The 19585-nt window shown below is 53.2% G+C and overlaps 1 protein-coding gene across 1 annotated transcript in view; it reads left to right on the forward strand.

Annotated features, from left to right (window-relative positions):
- The window catches only part of spega (striated muscle enriched protein kinase a), a 363062-nt gene that overhangs the window by 319355 nt on the left and 24122 nt on the right, over positions 1-19585 (forward strand). The window contains 11 exon segments of the mRNA XM_080199291.1: positions 342-494; positions 5569-5611; positions 6210-6284; positions 8321-9338; positions 11167-11393; positions 11395-12333; positions 12335-12605; positions 12608-12751; positions 12754-12957; positions 15091-15234; positions 16508-16624. Coding sequence (XP_080055417.1) covers positions 342-494; positions 5569-5611; positions 6210-6284; positions 8321-9338; positions 11167-11393; positions 11395-12333; positions 12335-12605; positions 12608-12751; positions 12754-12957; positions 15091-15234; positions 16508-16624 — 3335 coding nt within the window.

Raw genomic sequence — 19585 nt, forward strand, 5'->3', positions numbered from 1 at the left:
TAGTTCCTTGTGGTCTTGGGCAGAGCAGGAGCCCAGACCGAGCTGTGATACAACCAGAAAGAATGCTTTCTATGGGGCATCTGTAAAAGTTGGTGAGAGTCGTAACTGACACGCCAAATTTCCTTAGTCTTCTGAGAAAGTAGAGGCGCTGGTGGCACTTTCTTAACTATAGTGTCAGCATGGGGGGGACCAGGACAGATTGTTGAGTTACGCTGTGGAGGATAAGTGAAGAATCAGGACAGAGGGAAAGCATGGACGTGATGGGCCAAGTGTCCTCCTGTATGTTTCCATTGACCCAGTGATTGCTATGGGCTCTGATTGTGTGTGCTTCTCCTTTGCAGTCTGACTGGGATTTCCCCATTCTCCAGTGAGAACGACAAGACCACGTTGCTTAACGTGAAGAATTACGATGTGGCCTTCGAGGAGAGTATGTTTGCCAATCTAAGCCGGGAATCGCGCGGATTCGTCATCAAGTTACTGGTGGAGGACACGCAGTAAGCATGATGATATGGTCATGGGTGCTGCCACTGTCAAACACCCAGACAACACACAACCTCACCTAGCACGGACTCCCTGACTCAACCCTCATTACCCTCCCCCTCACCAAAACCACCCACCTCTCCAGCACCAACCGTCTCCACCCAGCCTCAGCACATCCATACCCTCAGCTCAGTTCCTGTCTCTGTCCTTCACTATTCCAATGCCTTCCTGGCCAAGCTCCCACTTTATCCAATGTTTCCAAACTGTGCTGGCCATATCCCGGCCCACGGCAAGTCCCCTTCACTCTGCAATCTGTTTTCGCTCGCCGACACTGACTCCCAGTCCAGCAACACCGAGAGTCTCACATTTTCATCCTCTCCAATCCCTCTGGAACCTCCCCCCCCTCTTCATCTCCGTAACTTCCTTCAGCCTCACAACCCTCCAAGATCTCTGAGTTTCTGCAGTTCGGAACAGCACACATTCCCGATTTCTGTCGCTCCATCCTTGGCGCAGTGTCTCCGTCAGTGGTTCAGAGTAACATTTTGATTGATAGCTTCTCTCTGAAGCTTCCTGGCACACATTAAGAGACAGGACAGTACTTTGGGCTGATAAGTAACAACTAACATTCGCACTGCACAAGCGCCAGGCAATGACCATCTCCAACAAGACAGAATCCAAACATCTCTTCTCGACATTCAACGGCATCATCCTCACTGAACCCCCCAACATCAACATCCTGGGGGTCACCATTGACCAGAAACTGAACTGGTCTAACCATAGGAGGCACAGCGGTTAGCACTGCTGCCTCACAGCGCCAGGGACACGGGTTCGATTCCTGGCTTGGGTCACTGTCTGTGAGGAGATTGTATGTTCTCCCCATGTCTGCGTGGGTTTCCTCTGGGTGCTCCGGTTTCCCCCCTCAGTCCGAAACACGTGCTGGTTAGGATGCATTGGACGTGCTAAACTCCCCCTCAGTGTGCCCGATCAGACACCAGAGTGTGGCAACTCGGGGATTTCGCAGTAACTTCATTGCAGCGTTAATGTAAGCCTACATGTGACTGAGTAAATTTTATATAAAGACTGTAGCTACAAGTGCAGGTCAGAGGCTGGGAATCCTGTGATGAGTAACTCACCTCCTGACTCCTCCCAAAGCCTGTCCACCATCTACAAAGCACAAGTCAGGAGTGTGATGGAATACTCCCCACTTGCCTGGGTGGGTGCGGCTCCAACAACACTCAAGAAGCTCAACACCATCCAGGACAAAGCAGCAAAGTTGATCACCTCATCCACAAGGTAAATCCCTCTGCCTTCAATGCACAGTGGCAGCCGGGTGTACCGTCCACAAGATGCTCTGCAGCAACTCACCAAGACTCCTTAGGCAGCACCTTCCACTTCCTAACAGCACGATGGGTGTACCTACTCCACATGGACTGCAGCGGTTTAAGAAGGCAGCTCACACCACCTTCCCAAGGGGCAATTAGGTAATAAATGCTGGCCTAGCTGGCAATATCCATCACCTCCCGATCTCCTGATGAACGTCATAATAATCAGATAACAGCCTCATCCTGTGTAAGATTGTCTCCTCATCGTCCATTGGCTCATCTTGCTCTGTTTTCCCTGAAAAAATCATTTCTTTCGACGAACTCTGAAACATCAGCAATCTCTGAGCTCCGATCACATTTGTGTCTCCATCACGAAGCTTCCTACTTTCACCACTGTAGGTGATGGAGGAATCCATTAGTATCCCTGTGAATCTCAGGATAGAATCCCACAGAAGGGAGGCCATTTGGCCCATCAAGCTTGCACTGACAATAATCCCACCCTACCCCTGTAACCCATGTATTTACCCTGCTCATCCCCCTGAATCGGTTTAGCATGGCCAATCAACCTGACCCGCATATCCTCCGGGCTGTGGGAGGATTAACACTGCAATGAAGTTACTGTGAAATTCATCGCGTTGCCACACTCCGGCACCTGTTCAGGTCAGTGCACCCCTAACCAGCGCGTCTTTCAGACTGTGGGAGGAAACCAGAGCGCCCGGAGGAAACCCACGCAGACACGGGGAGAACGTGCAGACTCCACACAGACAGTGACCCAAGCTGAGAATCGAACCCGGGTCCCTGGCGCTGTGAGGCAGCAGTGCTAACCCACTGTGCCACCGTGCAGCCCCAGGTGAAGTAGTAATAGAGGCGAGTACAATTTTGTCTTTTAAAAAGCGTTTAGACAGCTACATGGGTAAGATGGGTATAGAGGGGTATGGGCCAAATGCGGACAATTGGGACCAGCTTTGGGGTTTAAAAAAAGGCGGCAGGGACAAGTTGGGCCGAAGGGCCTGTTCCCATGCTGTGAACCTCTATAGCTCTATTACAGGCTGGAGGGGCTGAACGGCCTCCTCCTGTTCTATATTTCCAGACCAACGGTTATCTTACGCCGACCCAGCTGCGCACGGACCCCTGACCCACAATCTCCTGTTGGGGTGCAGTCTGTTTGAATGGGGGTGTCCTTACCCGGGTGAGGCAGAATGTGAGAGGGCCGGGGGGGGGGGGGGGGGGGGGGTGGGTAGGGGGGATGTGAGCGAGAGGGAGAAGGGTGGGGAAGGAGGCGGGGGTGGGGAAGGAGGTGGTGGGGGGTGGTGAGGGGACCAGTCGGAGTATTAATAACTGCAACAAACAGAGGACTGGCATGAACCAGTGATTTTATTATAGACGCCTCCCATTTATGGAGAAAGCTACTGAAAGTGGATCCTTCCCCATACACTACCCTCACACACAGGGAATATTAAACTCACCCCCCAGATCTCCCTGGTGTGGACAGCTGCCCTGAAATATCAGCACCCTGTCAGCATTAAGGAACATTACCCTGTCGCCGTGAGGTCAGATCCCAAGAATTCCAAAAGTTGATCAATTGGGGTTCAGATTGAAAGTGACCTTTCGTCAATTAAACCCGCTAACCGGATAAAGGAAGACTGCGGATTTCTCCGTGGCACACTGGGTCCGCGCTGCTGCTGCCTCTCAGCGCCAGGGACCCGGGTTCGATCCCCGGCTTGGGTCACTGTCTGGGTGGAGTCTGCATGTTCTCCCCGTGTCTGCCTGGGTTTCCTCCCACAGTCCGAAAGACGCGCTGGTTAGGGGCGCATTGACCCAAACAGGTGCCGGAGTGTGGCCACGAGGGGAATTTCACAGTAACTTCATTGCGGTGTTAATGTAAGCCTAACTTATTTTTAATAAATTAAAAAAAACTTACTTATCTCAGGACATCTGACAACACTTCGCAAACAACGAAGTATTTATATCTGAAGTTGGAATCAGCGACGGAGAGTGAACAAAGATCGAAGAAAATTCCAGCACAGGAACAGGCCCTTCGGCCCCTCCAAGACTGCACTGACCATACTGCCCCACCAAACTAAAACCCCCCTCCCCTTCCAGGTTCCGTATCCCTCTATTCCCACCCTATTCACACCCCTTAAAACTCACTATCGTATCCGTTTCCGCGACCTCCACCCCCGGGCAGTTCAAAACCATGAAGGAGCTGGGGAGAGGAGATCGCGCAAAACGGTTCCCACTCCTAAAAGGATCAAGGACCGGAGGGCACAGATTTAAAGTAAGCAAGTGTGATGTGAGGAAAAGCTTCTCACCCGGCGAGCGGAGGGCCTGGAATGCTGTCCCTGGGAGTGGGCTGGAGGCAGGTTCAATCGAGGCATTAAGAGGGCGTTCGTTGACCATTTGAATAGTGTGCAGGGGGTAAAGCACCTCGTTTGGCGAGCCAGAGCAGGCACGATGGACCGAATGGCCGCCTCCTGCACTGTAACAATCCCAAACCAGTCCATTAACGCACAGTAAGATCCCACGAGCAGCAATGAGCCCCAGTATTCTGAGAGCCTCAGTGGTGTTGGTTGAGGGATTATTTGTCAGTTTGTGTAATTCCGAGCTCTCTCTGGCTGCACGGTTCTTTCTAGAAAGTGAGGGACAGCCTGTGGGGATCGGAATCTCACACAGCACAGACACAGGGAACGGAGTACCCACCCCCTCCCCCTGCCACCCCTGCGCCCGGCTCCATCCACAGCCTCACCCCCACCCCATCGCCACTCTCGCCACTGTACAGAGACATGGTCTGCTCACCCAGCTCCCCACACCCAGACCACCCACCGTCCCATTCCCTGTTCCATTCTCCCTGCTCCCACATAGACCAATACTGTCTGAATGTGGTGTGGGTGTGTGGATGTGCGGGTGCGTGTGTAGATGTGTGTAGGTATGTGTGGGTGTGTGTGTAGGTGTCTGTAGGTGTGTTTGTGGGTGTGTAGGTGTGTGTGCGTGTGTATGTGCAGATGTGTAGGTGTGTGTGTAAATGTGTATGGGTGTGTGTGTGGGTGTGTGTAGGTGTGTGTGTGGGTGTGTGTGGGTGTAGGTGTCTGTAGGTGTGTTTGTGGGTGTGTAGGTGTGTGTGCGTGTGTATGTGCAGATGTGTAGGTGTGTGTGTAAATGTGTATGGGTGTGTTTATAGGTGTTTGTGTGTGTGGGTGTGTGTGTGTGTGGGTGTGTGTAGGTGTGTGTGTGGGTGTGTGTGTAGGCGTGTGTGTGTGTGGGTGTGTGTGTAGGTGTCTGTAGGTGTGTTTGTGGGTGTGTAGGTGGGTGTGCGTGTGTATGTGCAGATGTGTAGGTGTGTGTGTAAATGTGTATGGGTGTGTGTATAGGTGTGTGTGTGTGGGGGTGTGTGTGTGTGGGTGTGTGTGTAGGTGTGTGTGTGGGTGTGTGTAGGTGTGTGTGTGTGTGGGTGTGTGTAGGTGTGTGTGTGGGTGTGTGTGTAGGTGTGTGTGTGTGGGTGTGTGTGTAGGTGTTTGTGTGTGGGTGTGTGTGTGTGTGGGTGTGTGTGTAGGTGTGTGTGTAGGTGTGTGGGTGTGTGTGTGTGGGTGTGTGTAGGTGTGTGTGGGTGTGTGTGTGTGTGTGTGTGTGTGGGTGTGTGTAGATGTGTGTGTGGGTGTGTGTGTGGGTGTGTGTGTGGGTGTGTGTGTGTCTGGGTGTGTGTCTGGGTGTGTGTGTGTGGGTGTGTATGTGTGGGTGCTAGCTGACACTTTCCTCTGCTTGTTTCCAGGCGTCCTGACACTGAGGCATGTCTGCAGCACCCCTGGTTTTCGGTGAGTTTTCCACATTACATGAATTAATATGCAGTGAAAAGTGTTGTTTCTTGTGTGCTATATAGACAAAGCATACTGTTCATTGAGAAGGAAAAGAGAGAGTACAGAATGTAGTGTTGCAGTCAAAGCTAGGATATGGGGGCAGCGTGGTGGAACAGTGGTGAGCACTGCTGCCTCACAACGCCAGGGATCCGGGTTCAATTCCAGCCTCGGGTGACTGTGTGGAGTTTGCACATTCTCCCCGTGTCTGCGTGGGTTTCCTCCGGGTGCTCCGGTTTCCTCTCTCAGTCCAAAGATGTGCGGGTTAGGTGGATTGGCCGTGCTAAATTAAGCCTAGCGTCAGGGGGATGATTAGTAGGGTAAATGTGCGGGGCTGCAGGAATAGAGCCTGGGCTGGTGCAGACTCAATGGGCCGAATGGCCTCCTTCGGTACTGTAGGAATTCTATGATGGGTAAAGATCAACTTAGTGCGAGGTAGGTCTGACAGCAGCAGGGAAGAATCTGCTCTTGAGTCGGTTGGTACGTGACCTCAGACTTTTGTATCTTTTTCCCGATGGGAGAAGGCGATTTTACTCATTCCCGGTTTCCTCTTTTCCAGAGTATCTTCACGGTGAAGGGGAAGATCGTCAACACTGACCAGCTGAAGATCCTCGTGTCCCGGAGAAAATGGCAGGTTAGTACACAGCTTCGCACTGTCTGCAACATCATCACCCCCACAAACAGCCCAGGGAGGAGTCGAGAGAATTGATTGTTGAAAGTACGGGTGGTTTTAGTAGAAGTGTAATACACAAGAACACAAGAAATAGGAGCAGGAGTCGGCCATCTAGCCCTTCGAGCCTGCCCCGCCAATCAATAAGATCATGGCTGATCTGTCGTGTCTCAGTTCCACTTTCCCGCCCTCTCCCCATAACCCTTAATCCCCTCTCTTATCAAAAACCCATCAACCCGCGTCTTAAAAATATTTAGCGAGGCAGCCTCCACCACTTCAACGGGCAGAGAATTCCAGAGATTCACCACCCTTTGAGTGAAGAAGTTCCTCCTCAACTCCGTTCTAAACCGTCCCCCCTTTATCTGTGCCCTCAATAGTAATAGCGAGACGGTTCCACTGTGAAAATACAATTGGAGGATTGTGTTCGGTTCTGAGTTCCACACTCACAGAAGGACGTCAAAGCCTTGGAGAGGACGCAGAGGGATTTCCTGGAATGTTCCCAGGGATGTGGGATTTCGGGGCGGGAATTCTCGTACAACCTTTTTAAAATTTCATTGGTTTGTCCATGACCAGGTCGACAAGAGTGGATCAGCTTCCTCTCCTGTAAGGGAGTTTGAATTTAAAACGGAGGGGACATTGCCAATTCGGTTCATAAACTTAACAGTGAGAAGCTTGGTGAACAAATAAAGAGATTTCTTACTGAAACTCACTCAGGTGAAGACGCTGATATCAAACGTATAAACATGTGTAAACAAAGAACAGCACAGGAAACAGGCCCTTTGGCCCGACACGCCTGTGCTGCCCATTTTAACACTCAGTGAGTGCCTTATTCAAGTCTTTCGTCGATCCCCGACATTTTTGTCTACCTCTCGTGGAATTCCACATTAAAGGGGATGCAAATTTAGGGAAATATACGCGCGCCAGATTAAGGGAGGTCCAATTCAGGGACAATTTGACGACTCACTAACACTGAAGCAATTTGTTTCCCATCTCTAGTCGCCCCGCTAATTGTCCTGTGTAGAGGGCCAAGGGGCTGAATGGCCTCCTCCTGTTGCTCACAGTGCGAGGAGGATTGAAGGCATTGGATGAATGTTTGAGCGGGAATCTGATTGGGGATGAGATTTGAGCGTGGTGGCTGGAATTTTGCTGCCCTGCCCTGCCCACCCCCCCCAGAGGTTTGCGGAACGGCCTTGGGGTGGAGGTGGGGGGTGGGGGGGATGTTGCGGGGGGGGGGCTGGGGGGCATCTTACAAGCCTTGGACGGATGAGGTGATAAAATTCCGCTGGTGTGTGGGATAATTCCACAGGATAGAACATAGAAAAACTACAGCACAAACAGGCCCTTCGGCCCACAAGTTGCGCCGATGATATCCCTACCTGCCAGGTATAAGATGATGAATGGGATGGATAGGATAGAGGTGGAGAGACTCTTCCCGCTCAAAAAAGACAGTAGGACTAGGGGGCACAGCCTCAAGATAAAGGGGAGGCGGTTTAGAACGGAGTTGAGGAGGAACTTCTTCACTCAAAGGGTGGTGAATCTCTGGAATTCTCTGCCCGTTGAAGTGGTGGAGGCTGCCTCGCTAAATATTTTTAAGAAGCGGGTTGATGGGTTTTTGATAAGAGAGGGGATTAAGGGTTATGGGGAGAGGGCGGGAAAGTGGAACTGAGCCACGACAGATCAGCCATGATTATATTGAATGGCGGGGCAGGCTCGAAGGGCTAGATGGCCTACTCCTGCTCCTATTTCTTATGTTCTTATGTCTATCTATAACCCTCAATCCCATTAAATCCCATGTACTCATCCAGAAGTCTCCTAAAAGACCCCACTGAGTTTGCCTCCACCACCGACAGCAGCCGATTCCACTCACTCACCACCCTCTGAGTGAAAAACCTACCCCTGACATTTCCTCCGTACAGGATCTGGGACATTCCCATTGTCCACGTTCCCCCGGGCCTGGAGTCATTGCTGACGTTGCGTTTCTGTTTGATTTCTTTTCCCAGCGTTCCCTCATCAACTACAAATCCTCGATGGTGATCAGGTCCATCCCTGAACTCCTGGAGGATACGTCTGGTCACGTGAACATCGGAATCCCCAAACACCTGAAGGAACAGCGGCTTTCCTCCGTCCTGTCCTCCTCCTCCGACTCCGATGACATCGATGAGTTCCCCTTCATCCCGATGCCCCTGCAGCCGGAGCTCCTGTCGGGCAGGCAGTCTCTCCCAGCGCTCCGTGGTGAGGAGGGGGAGGCGGGGACACTCAACGGAGTGGGCGCCGCGCCCGGCGAGGAGGCCGCCAGCTCCGAGGCCGAGCGCAGGGCCCCCCTGCCGGCTCCCAGCCCCTCGCCCAGGAAGAGCAAGGAGGAGCTGGAGCAGGCCAAGAGGAGGGAGAACGGGGAGGCCAAGGCCGAGGGTTCGAGCAGAGCGCGGGTGAAGATATCGAGGAAGAGGTCGACGGACGCGGAGCCTGCGGACTCCTCCTCAGACGAGGGTTCGGAGATCGCGAGGAAACCCGGCGCCCCCAAGCGAGGCCTGAGGAAAGGAGTGAGCATCGACTCGCCGGACTCACTGAGGGCCGAGGCGGCCTCCAGGAGGGGCGAGTTCCGCCGAGGGAGCTCTGCCGACTCCGCCCTGGCGCTGCTGGGTGCCCAGGACGGGGGCGACGAGGCGGGCAAGGAGCAGGGCGAGAAGGCAGCGGAGGTGCCGGGGAGGCTGAAGAAGTCGATGTCGATGGAGCTGCCCAGGCGCAGCCCCAGCCCAGGCCGGCTGGACGACCTGGCGGTCCAGCGGCGGAAGGCCGGGCCCTGCCAGGAGGATTACGCACTCAAACTCGAGCTGATGAGGCAGCGGCTCCTCCGAGGAGGCTCCGTGGACAGCAAGATGAGTGGCCTGAGGGGGCCCCTCCTGGAGCACCTGGGAATTCCCGATGACCCCAAGCAGCGTTCCTCATCCCTGGAGAGACATGCCCTCCGACCTCCCAGGCCAGAGAAAATGGCCGCCCAGGTAGGCCGGAAACAAAGCTGTGAGGAGAACACAAAGATTCTACAGAGATAGAGAGACAGAGAGAGAGACAGAGAGAGAGACAGAGAGAGAGACAGAGAGGGAGACAGAGAGGGAGAGACAGAGAGGGAGAGACAGGGAGAGAGACAGAGAGAGAGAGAGAGAGAGAGAGACAGAGAGAGAGAGAGAGAGAGAGAGACAGAGAGAGAGACAGAGAGGGAGAGAGACAGAGAGAGAGACAGGGAGGGAGAGACAGAGAGAGGGAGACAGAGAGGGAGAGACAGAGAGGGAGAGACAGAGAGAGGGAGAGACAGAGAGAGGGAGAGACAGAGAGAGGGAGAGACAGAGAGAGGGAGAGACAGAGAGGGAGAGACAGAGAGAGGGAGAGACAGAGAGAGGGAGAGACAGAGAGGGAGAGACAGAGACAGGGAGAGACAGAGAGGGAAAGACAGGGAGGGAGAGACAGGGAGGGAGAGACAGGGAGGTAGAGACAGAGAGAGGGAGAGACAGAGAAAGAGAAGAGAGAGAGAGAGAGGGAGAGAGAGAGAGGAAAAGAGATGGAAAGAAAGAGAGGGAAAAAGAGAGAGGAAAAGAGAGAGACAGACAGAAAGCAAGAGAGAGAGAAGGAGAGGGATAGAGAGAGAGGGAAAGGGAGAGAGAGAGAGAGAGGGAAAGAGAGACAGAGAAAGCGAGAGAGTGAGAAAGCGAGTGAGAGAAAGAGAGAGAGAGAGAAAGACAGGGAGAGTGGTTCAGTGAGAGGGCAAAACCTTGGCAGACAGATTATAATGTGGGAAAATGTGAACTTGTCCAGGTTGGCCGGAAGAATAGAAAAAGAATATGTCACTGAAATGGAGAGAGATTACAGAACTGTGGGTGACAGAGGGATCTGGGTGCCCCGGTACATAAATTAGGAAAAGTTAGTGTGCAGATACAGCAAGTAATTAGGAAGGCAAATGGAATGTTTGTGTTTATTACGGGGGAATGGAATATAAAAATAGGTTTGATTTGATTTGATTTGTTATTGTCACACGTATTAACATACAATGAAAAGTATTGTTTCTTGCGCGCTATACGGACAAAACATACCGTTCATAGAGAAGGAAAGGAGAGGGTGCAGAATGTAGTGTTACAGTCACAGCGAGGGTGTAGAGAAAGATCAACTTAATGCGAGGCAGGTCCATTCAAAAGTCTGACAGCAGCAGGGAAGGAGCTGTCTTGTGTTGGTCGGTACGGGACCTCAGAGATTTTCCCGATGGAAGAAGGTGGAAGAGAGAATGTCCGGGGTTCTTAATGAGGTCCCTTCATTGGGGCTCTTAGTTGTACAGGGCCTCAGGTCTCTGGTGTACTCTGTACATTTGTTTTTACCCGTGGGAGGTGAGAAGATTGACCATCTCAGATCCTGAGGGGGACCTGGCGGGGCGGAGGCTGGGAGGATGTTTCCTCCAGGAGGGGGGGGGGGGCGGTGGGGTGGGGTGGGGGGGGCGGGGGCGGGGGGGGTGGGGGGGGTTGGGGGGGGGGGTGGGGTGGGGTGGGGTGGGGGGGCGGGGGGTGGGGTGGGGTGGGGTGGGGTGGGGTGGGGTGGGGGGGCGGGGGGTGGGGTGGGGTGGGGGTGGGGGGGCGGGGGGTGGGGTGGGGGGGCGGGGGCGGGGGGGGTGGGGTGGGGGGGGAGTGGGGGGGTGGGCAGGGTGGGGGGGCGGGGGGCCACGGGGGGGGGTGCGAGGGGGCACACAGTGAGGAAAACGGGGTTCAGACCACACTCGGAGCAGCCACCACCTTCAGTCAATGGTGGGACAGCCCTGCCCGAGGGGCTGAATGGCCTACTCCTAACATCTTGCGTCTCTTGTTTGCAGCCAGGTTGGCCAGGGCTTCCTCCAGTGAGAGCGCCCCCAGTGAGGAGCCGTCCGAGGGGCGGGCGCTGAGGAAGAGCGCGTCGTTCTCCCAGGGGGAGCCGGCCGTCCTCCACCGTCGCCTCGGAGCCCCCCTGGAAATCCCGCTCCCCCAGCCGGATTCCCGAGGGAGCCCGGAACCATCCCTCTTCCCGCTGAAGGAATCTCCCTCCCTCTCCGCCTTGACGGACCCCCTCCAAGTGTGATGGCTCCAGGCCCCCGACGCCAGTCAGGGCAGCGGCCCCCAAAGAGGTCCCCCAGCGGCCGGCCACCCCAGAGATCAAAATCGTGGCCCCGGCTGAGCAGCGGAAGGCGGAGGATCAGAGGGCGGGGCCAGAAGGCCCTTACAGGAAGATCATGATTGGCAAGACTGCTGTCATCACCCATAGCAACCTGTCAGCTGACCCTGCGGCTCCGCCTCCCAGCCCTGCTGACCAGTCACTGGCTGACCACTTGGCTCCTTCACCAATCACAGCGACGTCCCCCCCCGACCAGAAGAGACCCGAGACCACCACCACCGCCACCACGGGGGGGAAGCTCCAAGCCCCTGTCCCACCCAGCCGGAAGGTCAAACCCCTTCCGGCGCTGGGCCCAGCCGCCAGGAAGGCGTCTCCAGCCCCGGAGGTGGGCGTCCCGTCAGCACCAGAGGCCCCCGACGTGCCAGCAGAGCGAGCGGCGGGGAAGGACGCGGGGCTACCTCAGCAGGGTGAAGCCGAGGGGGATTTGGCCGCGGTTTATCTGACCAGTGCCCCAGCCCCAGTGACCGTGCAGCACCCTGCCGTGTTCGCGGCAACCAGGGACGGCCCCATATCCCCTGACGTGGGCCCTGTAGCCCCCCAGGCCGGGGGAGCCCCCCCGGGGGAACCGGAAGAGACCGAGGCCGACCCGACCCACCCGAGCGTCCCCGAGATGAGAGTGAAGTCGTCCAGCGTGGGTCAGTCCCTGAATATCGAGAATATCGAATCCGAGGAGGTGTTTGAGGCAAAGTTTAAAAAAGCCAAACAGTCGTCGCTAACCCGGAGCCTCAAACACCTCATGAGGCCCAAGTCAGAGGAGAAGTTAGGCCAAGTGCCCCAGAAGGGGGAGAACGTGTATCGGCCAGGGGCAACGGGGGCACCCTTACAGGTCATGAAAGGGGCAAGAGCTCTTCCCAGGCTACGAGGAGGACAAGTCCAGGTCCAGGTCTGAGCAGAACATTCCGGAAGCCGCGAAGGACTCCAGCTTTGTCAGGAAGCTGTCCCTGAGGTTCAAGGGGGCGCCAGCGAGTGAACGGAAGGAGGAGAGACTGCGGGAAGACCAGGCGGGCGCCGGCCGCAAACTCTCCTGGTCTTTCGGGAGGAACAGCGCCAAGGACAGGAAGGCGGAGGAGAGGCCGGAGGCCGAGGCTGGGAGGGAGGAGCCCGCCCCCCCCTCACCGACCCTGAGCCCCCCGGGAAGGAGCACAAAGAGTCGCCGGCCCTGGCGGTGCGGAGGAGGATCGAGTCGACCATCTCGGGGATCTCCCTGCGCTTCGGCCGCAGCCACTCGGAGGAGAGGATGGAGGGGCCCCCTCGGAGCCCGGGACACCCGTCCTGCAAGAGGCGAAGGAGGGCAAGCGAGGCCCCTTCCTGTCCCTGCTGAGGAGGTCCACCTCGGAGGCAGGCTCGCTGAGGAAAGTGGGGATCCCCCAGAACCAGCTGGCGACGCAGGCCCGCTCCACGCCCTCCTCAGAGTCGCTGCATTCGGAGACGAGTGTGTCCTCCAAGCCAGAGAAAGGTAGGCGGGGGGGGGGGAGCTCCTTACCTCATCATCCTGCTCCCGTACAGCACAGGAACAGGCCATTCGGCCCTGTGCTCCATGCTGGTGTTAATACTCCACACCAGCCTCCTCCCAAACCTCTTCCTCTCCCCCCCCCCACCTCAACATACCCCCCCCAATCCCCTCTCCCTCCTGTATTTGCCCCTACGTGTATCTCGAGTATTCCCCCGTGGGAGTGAGTTCCACACTCTGTCCCCGCTCTGAATAAAGGAGTGTCTCCTGAATTCCCAGTTGGGTTTGTTAGCGGTTGTCTTGTACGTGGGGCTCTGTGGGTGAGATTCCCGCTCTGAGACCGTGGGTTCAAATCCCACCCCGGATGTGATGGCCAAGGGAGGTGCGTTGATGATGCGACCAATCAGAGTGAGTGTCAACCTGCGAATCCCCTCCAGACACGCCAACAACGACAGGGAGATAGAGCGGCCGAGACTCCTGCTCCATCCTGATGCAGTGCAAATTGGGACCTCGGTCATTCCTATCCATCACCCCACAGGATAACATGCATGTGGAAAAGTGTGTGTTGCCACAGCAACATGGATTTCCTGTGTAAACACACCCACCATCAGCACCTTAAATTCAGGACCCTTGGTTCTGATCTCCTCCACGTGGATAAATATCTTCTCTGTCATTGCCCTTTCCAAATCCTTCATAATTTCCAAGACTTGTCAGCCCTTATCTTTCGAGAGCGCAGAGCTCCAGCCTGTCCAGTACTTCCTGATGGTCTGAACAAGTGTTGGGAACATATTGTAGCATCATTAGAGGTTTCGAAGGAAACCCATTGAAATGGTCCCTTGTTATAGAACATACACTGTCTCTGAGGTACCCATACCCTGAGCTATCACAGAATCATACAGAGCAGAAGGAAGCCGCTTACCCATTGAGTCTGCACCGAACACACTTCCACTCCATCCCCGTAACCCTATGCATTTACCCCAGCTAGTCACCTTGACACTAAGGGGCATTTCATCATGGCCAATCCATCTAACCTGCACATCTTTGGATTATGGGAGAAAACCGGAGCACCGGGAGCAAACCCACGCAGACCCGGGGAGAACGTGCAGACCCTGCACAGAGCCCCAAGCCAGGAATTGAACCCGGGTCCCTGGAGCTGTGAGGCAGCCGTGCTAACCACCGTGCCACCCTGCTGCCAATCCTGAGGTAGCCCTGACCTCTGGAATTCGCTCCACTGCTCTCTCTCTCTCTCTTTTGCTAAGACGCTCATCAGCACCCACCCCCTGGACAGTCACCCATCCTCCTTTCCCCTCACACGTCTCGGCATTGTTGTTGCTGCAGGAGGCGCTATGGTCTGTGACATCCAATACAGCGCAGGGGGTGGGCTAAAGTGCCAGCGGATCAAGCACCTGCCTCCAAGGTGGACCTTCTCACTTAGGATCCCTGCAGTGCAGAAGGAGTGAACACAGTAAGAAGTGTGCAGACAATGTGAGTGGAGATGGCATTAAACAGATGTCTGGAGACAATACACATCTCTTTAATGCCATCTCCACTCATGTTGTTTGCACCTTTAAGACTTGAATAGCAGGTTAGCTGTAAAGACTCACATTCCAATCAGTATTCTGTAAACTGTGTGTGTCTTTATATCCCCTTCTCTGATCAGAACCTTCCACACAACTAACGAAGGAACTGCGTTTCCGAAAGCTTGTGGGTTTACTATCAAATAAACCTGTTGGACTCTAACCTGCTGTAGTGAGACTCCTTACTGTGTTTACCCCAGTCCAATGCCGGCACCTCATGCAGAAGGAGGCCATTCAGCCCATCGGGTTTGCACCAACTGGCCAAAACAGCATCCAATCCCACCTTATCCCTGTAACCCTGGTCATTCTACCACAGCCAATCAACCTAACCCGCACATCTTTGCCCTGTGGGGGGAAACCGGAGCATCCGGACGAAACCCACACAGACATGACCCAAGCCAGAGATCGAACCCGGATCCCTGGCACTGTGAGGCATCAGAGCTAACCACTGTGTTATATAGTGATATATTCTCACCGGCATGTCAGCTTCTTGGCGGCAGAGTTGGGCGGGTACGCTTTAATCTGACGTTCCATTCAGTGCCTTGTTTGAAATGATTTGCAGCATCAGCAGCTGGAGAGCGCCGATCGCGGTGGGATCGATGGGGATTCTCACGAATGAGGAGAGACAAAGCAATATCACAACCCAATATCTCACTGGCTGTTTCCACTGAAGACAGCACAATGCTCTATCAGAGAAGTGCATCAGGTACTGGAGAGGGAGCTTTACTCTGTATCTAACCCCGTGCTGTACCTGTCCTGGGAGTGTTTGATGGGGACAGTGTAGAGGGAGCTTTACTCTGTATCTAACTCTGTGCTGTACCTGTCCTGGGAGTGTTTGATGGGGGGACAGTGTAGAGGGAGCTTTACTCTGTGTCTAACCCCGTGCTGTACCTGTCCTGGGAGTGTTTGATGGGGACAGTGTAGAGGAAGCTTTACTCTGTATCTAACCCTGTGCTGTACCTGTCCTGGGAGTGTTTGATGGGGGACAGTGTAGAGGGAGCTTTACTCTGTATCTTACTCCGTGCTGTACCTGTCCTGGGAGTGTTTGATGGGGGACAGTGTAGAGGGAGCTTTACTCTGTATCTAACTCCGTGCTGTACCTGTCCTGGGAGTGTTTGATGGGGGGACAGTGTAGAGGGAGCTTTACTCTGTGTCTAACCCCGTGCTGTACCTGTCCTGGGAGTGTTTGATGGGGGACAGTGTAGAGGGAGCTTTATTCTGTATCTAACCCTGTGCTGTACCTGTCCTGGGAGTGTTTGATGGGGGGACAGTGTAGAGGGAGCTTTACTCTGTATCTAACCCTGTGCTGTACCTGTCCTGGGAGTGTTTGATGGGGGGACAGTGTAGAGGGAGCTTTACTCTGTATCTAACCCCGTGCTGTACCTGTCCTGGGAGTGTTTGATGGGGGGACAGTGTAGAGGGAGCTTTATTCTGTATCTAACCCTGTGCTGTACCTGTCCTGGGAGTGTTTGATGGGGGGACAGTGTAGAGGGAGCTTTACTCTGTATCTAACCCCGTGCTGTACCTGTCCTGGGAGTGTTTGATGGGGGGACAGTGTAGAGGGAGCTTTACTCTGTGTCTAACCCCATGCTGTACCTGCCCTGGGAGGTCTAATTTTATTCCCAGTGCTCCCTGTGTGTGGCTTTGGGTTGGTATTTTTCGATGCCGTTACAGTTGGTTAGAGACTCCAGTTGTCTGTCTGCCGATTGGTTCCATTACTGGATCACTAAACACCTGACCCAAGCCTTTGTTTCTGAGTAATAAAGGGAATTGTGGAAGGAAATTGATTGGAAACCAATCTGTCCAATTCCCTGTCCTGTGTCCCGGATGGATTTTGTCCCAGGGATGAATGTTTCTTCCTTGGAGAGTTCAGACAGGACCCGGAGAGTTTGCCATCCCGTCAGTGTCTGTGTCGATTCTGTCTTCGCTCATTCAGCCCGAGTGTCCGTTTAGTTTGACGAGGTTTTTATTGTTCACAGATTTCCCACCTGTCTTCCATGTTAAACTGAAAGACCAGATGCTGCTGGAAGGTGACCCATTGACTCTCTGCAGCTTAGCGGCTGGAAGCCCAACACCCACTGTATCCTGGTTCAAAGGTCAGTTTCTTGACCCATTCACTGTCACGGTGATCTCTCCCTCTCCCTCTTTCTCTCTCCCTCTTTCTCTCTCCCTCTGTCTCTCCCCCTTTCTCTCCCCCTCGGTCTCCCCCTTTCTCTCTGTCCTTGTCTCACTCTATCTGGACCTACAGGACCTGTCTCGCATTAAGTTGATCTTTCTCTACACCCTAGCTATGACTGTAGCACTGCACTTTACACTTTCTTGTTCCCTTCTCTATGAACAGTATGCTTTGTCTGGATAGTGCACAAGAAACAATACTGTTCACTCTATGTTAATACATGTGACAATAATAAATCACAGCAAATGAAAAAGTCTCTCACTCTCTCTCTCGCGCTCTCCCTCTTTCTCATTCTCTCTATTGTTCGCTCTCCCTCTCTCTATCACTTTCTCTCCCTTGTGTTCTCCTTATCTCTTGTTCTCTCTCTGTCTGTCTCTCTCTCTCACTCTTTGCCGCTCTCTTTGTCTCTCTCTTTCTTGCTCTCTCTCCTCTCTCTCATTCTCTCTCCCTCTCTCTCATTCTCTCTCCCTCTCTCTCATTCTCTCTCTCTCGCTCATCTCAGTGACAACACAGCATATAGGGATGAGATGGAGAATCTGGTGAACTGGTGCGACAACAATAATCTCTCCCTCAATGTCAACAAAATGAAGGAGATTGTCATCGACTTCAGGAAGTGTAAAGGAGAACATGCCCCTGTCTACATCAACGAGGATGGAATAGAAAGGGTCGGGAGCTTCATGTTTTTAGGTGTTCAGATCACCAACAACCTGTCCTGGTCCCCCCCATGCCGACACTATAGTTAAGAAAGCCCCACCAACGCCTCTACTTTCTCAGAAGACTAAGGAAATTTGACATGACAGCTACGACTCTCACCAACTTTTACAGATGCCCCATAGAAAGCATCCTTTCTGGTTGTATCACAGCTCGGTCTGGGCTCCTGCTCAGCCCAAGACCACAAGGAACTACAAAAGGTCGTGAATGTAGCCCAATCCATCACGCAAGTCAACCTCTCATCCATTGACTCTGTCTACACTTCCCACTGCCTCGGCAAAGCAGCCAGCATAATTAAGAACACCACACACCCCGGACATTCTCTCTTCCACCTTCTTCCGTCGGGAAAAAGATACAAAAGTATGAGGTTACGTACCGACCGACTCAAGAACAGCTTCTTCCCTGCTACTGTCAGACTTTCGAATGGACCTTCCTTGCATTAAGTTGATCTTTCTCTGCACCCTAGCTATGACTGTAACACTACATTCTGCACCCTCTCATTTCCTTTTCTATGAATGGTATGCTTTGTCTGTATAGCGCGCAAGAAACAATACTGTTCACTGTGTGTTAATACATGCGGCAATAATAAAATCGGTAAAATCAATCTTGCTCTCTCTCTCTCTCTCCCCCTCTCTCTCATTCTCTCTCTATCTCTCTCTCTGTTTCTCTCTTTGTCTCCCTCCTCTCTCTCCATCTCTCTCCCTCTCTCTCTCTCCCCTCTCTCTCTCACTCTCTCCCTGTCTCTCCCTGTCTCTCGCTCTTTCTCTCTCTCTTTTGTTAAGATCCGGGTCAGAAACTCCGAGCTGTGTTTTGAAACTAGACAAGGCTCTAATTTTTACTTTGGAATTTTACACGAGTGAGCATAAGGTTTTCACTCCAGCTGTGATTTAAATGACCCACTAGGAAGCATTTACCAAACAAAGTTTATTTATGAACACAGTTAGAATATAACAAAAAGAATTAGCATAATTTTTACCAATTATAAGAATTAAATGTGATGCAGTATCAACTTTAACAGCTAGCTATCTCTGTTGTTCCAAGTCAAAGACCATCCCACATGCACACATCCCTTTTCAGACTTGGCACAAAAGCAAGTATACTCATGTGATGCTGGATTTTGCAGCTTTTGTACACTTGCTGTAAATTGTTCCTTTTCAAGTTCCCTGTCCCGGAACATTCAACACTCCTCTGGGGAGAGAGAGGGACAGAGACACTGCTCGCGTCCACCAGCCTCTAACAGTAACAGAAGTTCCAACTCCACAGAGGGGAAAATGAGAGACGCTGCTCTCTGTCTCAGTTCCAAACAGCCTCGGAGAAAATGAAACCAAAGCTGGAGTTTTCTCTGAAGCACAGCTGCTCCTAACCACATGACATAAACCTTCAGTCAATCTCTAACCAAGCCCCACTCAGCAATCTCCAAAGGACCATAAAACCCCAGGGCACTGCACTAGTCCAGATTAAAATCAACATAATCTCCTTCATATTGCTTCACTAAAAACTAGGGGACACGGATTACAGACAGCATGGCACCGATACAGTGCTTGGAACTGCTTGCAAAACCTGCAGGGAAACATGATTGAAATACATTACTTAAAGGTACAGTATCCTCACACTGTCTTGCTTTCCCTCACTGTCTCGCTCACCCTCTATATTTTTCTCTGTCTCTTCCACGCTCTCTCCCTCCCTCTCACTCTATTTCGGTATCTATCTCCCCCATGATCTCACCCTCTTGCTCTCTCTCCCGTTTTCTTGCTCATTCTCTCACTCTCCACGCTCTTTCTCTCTCACAGTCACTCTTCTCTCTCTTGTCTCTCTCTCTCTCTGTCTCTCACTCTCCCTGTTACTGTTTCTTTCTCTGTCACTCTCTCACTCTCTTTGTCTCTCACTCTCGTTCTCTCTCCTTATCTCTCTCTGTCTGTCTCTCTCTCTCGCTTTCTCCCTCTCTCCCTCACTCTCTCTCGCCCTCTACCTCTTTCTCGCTCATTCTGTTTTTGTCTCTCTTGCCCTCGCTTTCACTCTTGCTCTCTCTCTCTCTGTTTCTCACTCTCTCTCTTTCTCTCTTTTCCCCTCTCTCTTCCTCACACTCTCCTTCGCCCTCTCTCACTCTCTACCTCTCTCTCACTGTCTGTCGCACTCTCTCTCTCTCTCTCCCTCTCTGTCTCTCCCTCTC

This window comes from Carcharhinus amblyrhynchos, chromosome 11 (assembly GCF_965287045.1).
Source record: "Carcharhinus amblyrhynchos chromosome 11, sCarAmb.v2.hapA, whole genome shotgun sequence".
NCBI classification, from domain to species: Eukaryota; Metazoa; Chordata; class Chondrichthyes; order Carcharhiniformes; family Carcharhinidae; genus Carcharhinus; species Carcharhinus amblyrhynchos.